Here is an 8,685-nt window from a genome sequence, read left to right as displayed (position 1 = left end):
CGTGACTGCCTGCCTGACAGCCGTCTCCTTTCGTCTACCTATCAGCAGTTCTTGCAAAATACAAATGGTGAAGAATTTACAAGTACCGTATATCTTTCACCATAATCCAAAGATGAATTCACGTTTCTGAATTTCTTGATATAGCACAACGTTCGAAGACAACTTTTAAAGAAACACTATTCTTGCCATTAACTTAAATTAAAGCTAAAAGCTTAATCAAGCTAAGGAAATCTGCAAGACTTTTTGTTTACAAGCAAATAAGCATTTTGCAACTTTAAAAGAACAGAACACAAAATTTTCAAGTTTCAGATAGCAGTCTTTAACCAACTCTCCATTTAACAGTTGTCAGTAGCCTGTATCATTGGATATTGGGCTTAATAACGGGTAAGTCCCCATTCTGAGAATTTTCCAACAGCTTTTGCGCAGTAAACTTAATGAGGGGTTCTATTATTCACAAACTGTCAGTATTACAGAATATATTAGATTCATCTGCAAACAAATTAACACCAGGTTTTCCCCTTTTGAGGGGACAGAGAGGGAAGAATTCCCAAAAGAAAAGCGAAAAATAACAGGTTAATGAATATGACACATCCTCTAATTCATGTTCAAGAAAAACAATGTGATGCTATACAGAGTAACAATTTTCCGTTATGCACAAATTGTTCTTTGAAAGCAACCGCATCCCTATGGAGTTGGCAATAAGTGAAAAAAAAAAAAATCATGGTAGGAATCCAGTGGTTTCATCAGTACAGTCTCCCGATTCCTTTTGAATGCTTCCCATGTAGTATGTGGAATCTAGTAATATCACGGCAGGACTTCACTGTCAAGGACGTATGGGCCAGGAGGAGATAACAGAACGGGAAACGAAGCACCAATGTCAAGCCCCGGTAGCTTCACTGCTACAAGATTTGGTTGAACTTCCCAGTGCAGCATCCACAATGAAGGCTCCTTCAGAACCCATGCCATCAAGATGGACCAACTACCACCCAAAAAAAGATCCAGAAGGCTTTTCCCATTCAAATATGACGACCAACCTGTCTTTCAGGGCAACCAAAAATTGATAAATAGTTGATCATTTTTACTTTCAGCCATTCATCTACGCCATTTTATGGCCGCCACATGATTTTTTGGAGGCACATGATCCCCTCCTTGTCCTGAGAATATGTCATTCTAATTTCCCAATGCAATGAGTGGAACATGGCTTCTAGAGGACTCAGTATCTCAATCTTCTCACGGATGACCGCCCAACCACCAGGCCTTAGGATCCGGTCCATCTCAACAACAACATCCAAAGCCCTGCACCTGCAATACCAGATAATAACTTATGAACCAACCAAAACCAAGATTCAAAAATTTTATTACCTTAGGTGTAGACCAAAGCTGCCTGGGTGGTAATTCACTTCAAGATTTGCAAAAGTTATAAAACTAAAAATATAAATTTGAAAATTTAGTAGATATAATTTTGAAAAATTTCCCCCCATTTTTCTTCTCTTGTTTATCGTAATTGGGACACACTTTCTGTAGACATCATTCGAAGCTTCTTATGAATTACAGTGGACTTGCTAACATTTGCTTTCTCTTTTTCTCTCGTAGGACATGTTGACATTGCTTCTTTCATAGGCATAAAACAAAGCAGCATCCCAATATATGTTTGAGAAGATTGTGTTGTCAGTCAAGTCATTGTGCCCCCCTCCCTGCCTCCAAGCCGTCTAGAATGTCACCTTATCAATGTTGGGTCAAGTTGAAAGAACAAAAGCATATGCTCTAAATTTTCTTTTTCATACACAAAATCAAACTAGATAGGCTCCTCAGACCAAGCAAATCTTTTGAACGCAATGCACAAGAATATCCAAAGAGAAACAACCAACAAGCAAAAATACGAGAAAAATGGACAATCTACCTGTTTTTAAGAGTAGAGAACAAATGATCGGCATGCAAAAGGTCATAAGACCGTGGATATGTACTAAAAGGTTCGCACCAGTCATGATAGATACCAACAAGACCACGTTCAAATATAATAGATAGTGTGTCAGGAGCATTTATTGGCACCACATTCATCACCCAAACCTCCTTTGAACCTAAAGCTGCAGCCAACCTGCATAGAGGATGCTAAGACTTCAGCTTTCAGTATGAACATTGTCAGGATGTGACACCTGATCCTTAAATGCACAGCAACTGGAGAAGTGAAGGAACTAAATGGTCTCATCACTTATAAACAAATTCAAAACCGTTATGACATGACGATGATCAACAAGCTTACCCTCCATAGATAGTTTTCATATCCATTATACCTCGCACACTTGACCAATCAACGCCTAATCCATCAAGATATGATTGGCTAACAACAGCTTTCCAGTGTTCTGTGTCAGCAAAAAAATTTTCCCTTGAATAACTCAACCATTCAGGGAAAGTTTCAAGCCTTTTGGGCCATTCCTCAGGCCACTCAGTTCCTCGTTGCTCAATGGAAGCTGGAAGCACATTTAGACAAGATTTCATTGGTGTGTACCTGTGCCCATGTTTCAATAAGAATGTAAATGAAACTTCCAAAGAAGAGAACACAGTGATGGACCAAATAAACTTTCATCAAACATGTCAAGAGAAAAGTAACATACCAAGCTGCATCAGGATTTTCTTCTTCATCACACAGAGGTATGTCTTTCCTACGTAACTCATATATGTCATTTGAGGATGGTTTTTGATATATCTTAACACCCGTTTCACTAAGTTCATCGGTTTTGTGAGCAAGTATATTCCAACAAATAGATGCTATTAATACTGACATTGCTGAAACACAGGAAACACAGAACATCAAAAAGGGCCAAGTGAAAACACCAAATCAGGAACATGACATTACTTGAGAGTCAAAAGGATGAACGTGGAAGACAGTAAATTTCATTAATATTCGTCATTTTCAGTGTTCATATTTACATATAATGGAAAGACACCATGCAAAAAATAGGCATAGATGAACACTAATGCACAACAAAGACCATTCGGCTTTCCATTTGCATGAGATGAAACACCAGTGTCAGATAAGAAAAGCTGGGAAACCCTGTTACAACATTGAAACACCAAATAAAACATATTTGTGTTCCACATTATTTGAAGATAGGAAATATTGTCATGGTTGTCAAGGTGTATACCTGTGACTCGCATTTTATTCTGCTTATGACCTGAGATGCTTAACTAGTTTGATCAATATTAGTTGACAAATACAAGAGGAAAGGATGTACATCAAACCAGATCACCAGCATCATAAGTACTCAAAAAGGTTGTAAGATCATGGGATTATTGATGTTCACCAATAAAAGCTTCAGGATATTGTGATACTTTTCAGATTATCAGGATCCAGAAGCAGTATCTCAAACAAGGTCACAATCTTTTGTCAAGCTCTATAATTTCACTCGTTCTAGGTATATTTTTTCTATTTTGGTTTCATTTTTAGACCTTTGTAACAGTTTCCTTGAATAGACATGATGCACTTTAGCTGTTATGCAACATGTCAATTGTCATGTTGTTGATGTCAAAATATACATCCTTTTTCTTTGACAAATAAATTTGATAATTTAAGGGCTTAAACTTTTCAAATTCATATTTGAAAGCACTCTCTTTATCCATAAAAAGAAAGTCGTACAATGTATATGAATCTAAAAAATGCAGATAAAAAGTACTAGATCATTAAAAAGATATAAAATTAGACTAGTAGCTAATGAATTTCAAGAATACAATATAGGTTACAGTTGCTTTGCCCTTGATTACGTCTATAACTGCTGTTAGAACATAAAACTCTCATTACCATTATAAATATTAGAAAATGGGATATCTATTAGAAAATGGAATATCTATTAGCCCACATATCACACATACAATGCAATATATATGTGGCAAGTCACGCACATGAGTGTCTCACTGCATATAAATAAATTCACTAAAATCCCTGTCTAAACTATCATTTTTTATTAGATTTGATTGCTCATTTTGATCCAAACTGGGAAACTGATTCAAATAGTGGGCCCACCACGTCCTGTGCTCCTAGATGCTTTTTTGTTCACAATAGTGTGTTTAGTCATGTCTTCAAAAAAAAAAAAAAAAGCTGTGGTTTGAGCAATTCGGAGTTCATATAGATTTAGTGGCTTTTTATAATACAACAGTTGATGTTTATTCTGAGTGACTATAGACCTTCTATGAGCCCTCTTCTCACAGCTGATGTAAATCTCATGGATGTTTTGAGTATGTACAACTCCTACTTCAAATCCTTCCACTAAAGTGTATCATGCTACTTAATGGTAGTGCAAGTGTGTACATGTTTTTATGTACTGTGGAATCGACTGCCTTTTTCCAACTGTTTAATGAACATTTTTAAGCAGTGATAATCATAAATTATATCAATGGATGTCATTAGCTAAGATGAAAACCAGAGGAAGCATTCTTCAACTAGTCCAATTCAAACAGTCCAAGGTCAACCACATAGGTCTGATTTGCACATATTCCAGTTAGAGTAAATAACATCAGATATATAGTAATGACAAGTGATATGATGATACATGGCACACGATCCAGTTAGAGGAAAGGGTAATACAAGTGCAATAGAAACGCATACAAAAATAACAACTATTTTTGTTTCTAAAACAAGTTCGAGATAATACATCATAATCCAAATTGATATAAATCAACTTCACATAGTTCTAGATATAGCACCTTCAGATGGATCAATTTCTTCAGACTTTGTGGACAGTAGAAAATATCCACCAGGGCGCAAAATTCTGTTCATCTCAAGAAGCAATTTTCCGCCTAGATAACAGTGCAGAACAATAAATGATCACCCCAAAGCAGTCACAAAAAACTTTGTTGAAAAATCAATTACCATGTCAGATACAAACCATTTGAATGCCAATGCACACCACAGCTACCACAATGTACAGCATCAAAAACACCACTAGGGAATGGAAGCCTTTTGGTTGCTAAGGCAGAAACAACTGCAGGGACACCGCGTTCAAGTGCAACTTGGCCTAGGTCCACTAAGTCATCATTTAGCTCCAAGGACAATGTCAGCACATCCTTCTCAAATAGGGAGACTCCAAAGCTAGCATCTGTGCATCCAATGTCCAACATCAAGCGGATGTTTTTTCCCCAGTCAATATCTGGTGCCATCTACACAATGATTCAACCAGGAATTAGTATGGTTGTATCTACTATTTATTCATTCATAATGCTCGTGACAAGATTTAAGATTATTTGAAGCCTGTATCAAAATCTTGGCCAAGTAGCTCCAATAGGACAATTAGACAAACTCAAACTGCAAGGAAATTTTGGGAAGCCTGTCTCCCAGCGTATGTTATTTTGTTTGCTGTATTACAAACCAATCAGCCATTGAGGTATCCAAAAAATGTCAGAGCCATGTGATGGCTAAAGAGATGCTAAAAGTATCTCAGGGTCCATACTCCAGAGAAAACCTGCTTACGCTTTTTTCCTCTAAAACCTTCTGAGCAAGAGGATGCTTAGATATTACCTTGATGTTTGCAGCCAAAGAGTGTATCATGGTTCCTTTATGGAAGAGCACACCACCGCACCCTAGATGGACCACACAACATCGGCATACAGATGAGACTGGTGCTTTGATCATCTAAACCTAGCCTTATGGAGTTATGGGCTTGAAGGTCATGTAAGCATCAAGTATTCCTAAAGTCCCTCCGCTGAGTTTTTTCAAAATGATATGACCTGTTTTTCTAACTGCAACCATGCCTTCAGAACAGAGGCACTTTACTTCCTCAATGCTCAAACCATATCAAAAAGCAGTAGAAGTAAAATCACAAAAAGGAAAATAAGCAAATAAAAGGAGAAATATGGAAACTATTCAAAGATGTAGAACTATGCCTTTGTCTAAAAAGTTTACAGATGAATGGAAGTTGCATATCCAAACAGCTACAAGGAGTTTGCTCTGTTATATTGCCATGACATTGTGATATCATAAAAAAAACTGACTTGCTGCAGTTTCTGCATGAGTAGAAGCAAGATACTATAAAGTTAAGTCGGGAGCAAGGCTGCCAAAGAGGGGGGCAAGCAGAAGCAAAACATTGGGGGTTATAGATATGAATTGGTTTCTATATCCATGAAATTAACTTCCAAATGTAATGACCCAATCCAAAAGCGAGCCTAATTGGTAGTACAGCGGGTTCCCACCTGCCTCTTGGTTGGTTCCAATTAGCATCCAAAAAATCCCACAAACCAGGACACTTGGTGGCATAGCATGGGTGTATGAACCTTTTTCAAAAATTTTGATAAAGGACTACACTTGAGTCCTTCCGCACACATGGGATATTACACAAAAAAAAAAAAGTTATTAGAAATTATTTCAAAAATAAATACCGAAGTGTTTTCCAAGGGTAAAATATTTTAAGAAGCCACAGAAATTATGATCTTGTGCCAACTAAACCCTTTGGTCGAGTATGGTAGCTTTATTATGTGAACTTGTATAATTCCAATGTGCACTTATTAAAAATTAGGTTTTATTTTGAACATCTAATATTCTTGGAAGTGTGTTTTCCCACAACTATCTGTGGATAAGTTTCCATCTTCCAAAGCAACTGCTTAAAATACACGAAACATTCAATGACCATTGTGGGAACAGACATGGTGACAATGTTAACAGTGTCTGCCAGAGCATATCATAGTTGACGATTGAAAACAAAAATAAGACACCATTTTGACGGTGTAAAGGAGAAGACAAAAATCCAATGATTAAAAAAACTGTAGAAACTTTAATTTGCAAGCAATGCTTGAACTGTGCACATTCTTTTCATACACTGCATAATCTTTTGCAAATAGGAAGCTACTCGTTATGTTACTATCCAAATTTTCATTCCATAAGCGGGGAAGAAGCAGCAGAAATAAATTTGTAAACAAAGGCATCAAGAATCTCTGTTCATAAAGAACGATACCAATCACTCAAATATTTAATGATGAAGCGATCTGTTATTACAGTAAGGGCTACCACTAGAAAGGACATGTATATGCTTTTCACAACCAAGCACCAATATTTCTGACCAAGTCTCAATGGCACAGTACAGCAAAATAAAAACAACAACATTAGCCAATAGATGGTTCAAATGCACAGTTCATTTTCAGTTAATGCTGAAGAGAGAATTCTAACCTCTTGGATTGATTCGATGTAGCTAAGTGCCCCACCTTTGAAATGTGTTTCATTGCTAGGAAACATCAGGTAATCCCCAGAGAGGCTGAACCATCTGTTGTGTCTCATGAATTTTGCTAGTAGCGGGTGGGCAACGTTGGAGTACCAGATCTTGGATTTGCTTTCTGGCCATCGAATAGGGTATCGGTATCCCTCTGGGAGCGGCACCAGGCATGTCGGTGCCTTCGCAGGGCAACTCCTTTCGCTGAGTCTGTAGCTCTGGCCCCTCTTTCCGCTGTTCTCGTTATCGAAGCAAGGAACATAGTTATATTTGGTTCTAACATTGCAGAGTTTCCAAGAGAACTCAGCATTATTGTCGAACAAGGGAACGGAATATTTCTTCTTCTTTTTCTTCTTCATTTTCTGCTGTTGCTGGTTTTCTTCTCCTTCCGCAAGTTTGATCTGTTCAGCTTCTGAGGAATCGTCGATCTCTTCTTCATGTGGCAGTTCCTTTTCCGCAGAGGAAGCGTTAAAAGTGGTGAGATGGATGTCACCGCCGTCTTTCCCCTCCGTTCTCCTCCCATCTTCCTGTTCCCCCGTCTTGGTTTCGCCCTTGCGGACACTCTTATTCTCGTCCTCCTTACCATGGCCAGGCGGAGTTCCTTCCGATGAATAAGAGGGTGCACGCGGCAGCGAAACGTTCGGGGAGAGAGCCCCGTTTTTGCCGGCAAGCCCAGCAGCAACGGAAGAAGAAGAAGAACGGATGGGATTTTCAGAGGGAATGTCGCTAAAGCTACTTCTCCGCTCCGGGACAGAGGAAGAGAAGAAAATGGACACGACAAAAATGAAACAAAGACCAAATAACACCACCAACGTGGACTTGAGGCATAATCCCGACGGACGCCTCGAATGCCCTTTGCCGAATCTCACAATTCCGACTGCCATTGTTGCCACTTTATTGGGTGAGCTGATCTTGCTTACAAAGGAAACCGGAAAGAATGGTTTGTCGACAACTTAGAAGCTCAGGATGTTGACGAGGGAAACACATAATTCAGAGAGGAATGGCTTTGTCGAAAGTTACAGCTCACGGAGACGCAGCTGATGGGTGATGCCAACACCTGCTTTTCTTCCGATTTTCGAGATCGCGCATTGTTTTTCTCTCTCCCAGGTGACCTCGCCGTCAAATTTTCTCAGTGAAGCAGACGCAAGTGATCTAAGGTGACTGAAAGCAGCACGCCCACTAGAAAAAGACTGACGATCCAACTTCCTTTATTACCGTTGCTGACCGTATAGTTTAGTTGTAAAGCACGTCTGTGGTCTCTATTTTAGAGCAATAGTTCTGCCAATTCGGTGAAATGGCTGATTCAGCTGAACGGGTTATGAATCTGTCAGAAATATTAAAAATTTTAATACATGAATATATAAAAATAAAAATATAACACCTTTAAATAAAAATAGTTGCAGTGGTACACTTTCGAATCGGCCGATTCTTCCACTGGTACTCCCCAAGTAGAAGACGTTAGGAGACGTTCTCCACCGCGTTTGATTGGAGAGTC

At 38.6% G+C, this 8,685-nt stretch overlaps 1 protein-coding gene across 1 annotated transcript; it reads right to left on the bottom strand.

Moving 5' to 3' along the window:
• Window positions 1-416: 416 nt before the first annotated feature.
• LOC116261342 (probable methyltransferase PMT28) lies at window positions 417-8,386 on the bottom strand. The gene is made up of 7 exons (XM_031640060.2): window positions 7,151-8,386; window positions 4,881-5,151; window positions 4,699-4,791; window positions 2,613-2,784; window positions 2,261-2,506; window positions 1,901-2,095; window positions 417-1,302 (listed from the first exon to the last, which is right to left on the bottom strand). Exons 1-7 carry the CDS (start codon window positions 8,072-8,074, stop codon window positions 1,107-1,109), a joined length of 2,097 nt encoding a protein of 698 aa, XP_031495920.1. The 5' UTR covers window positions 8,075-8,386; the 3' UTR covers window positions 417-1,106.
• Window positions 8,387-8,685: the final 299 nt, after the last annotated feature.

This window comes from Nymphaea colorata, chromosome 9 (assembly GCF_008831285.2).
Source record: "Nymphaea colorata isolate Beijing-Zhang1983 chromosome 9, ASM883128v2, whole genome shotgun sequence".
NCBI classification, from domain to species: domain Eukaryota; kingdom Viridiplantae; phylum Streptophyta; class Magnoliopsida; order Nymphaeales; family Nymphaeaceae; genus Nymphaea; species Nymphaea colorata.
The sequence above is the reverse complement of the archived record's forward strand: the minus strand, read 5'-3'. Positions and strand labels throughout refer to the sequence as shown.

Coding starts and splice junctions, on each gene's coding strand:
- LOC116261342 (XM_031640060.2), bottom strand. CDS start 8,074: ATGGCAGTCGGAATTGTGAGATTCGGCAAAGGGCATTCGAGGCGTCCG. Junction 5,152..7,150: donor ACATCGAATCAATCCAAGAG/GTTAGAATTCTC, acceptor ATCATTGTGTAG/ATGGCACCAGATATTGACTG. Junction 2,507..2,612: donor GAAAATCCTGATGCAGCTTG/GTATGTTACTTT, acceptor ACATGGGCACAG/GTACACACCAATGAAATCTT.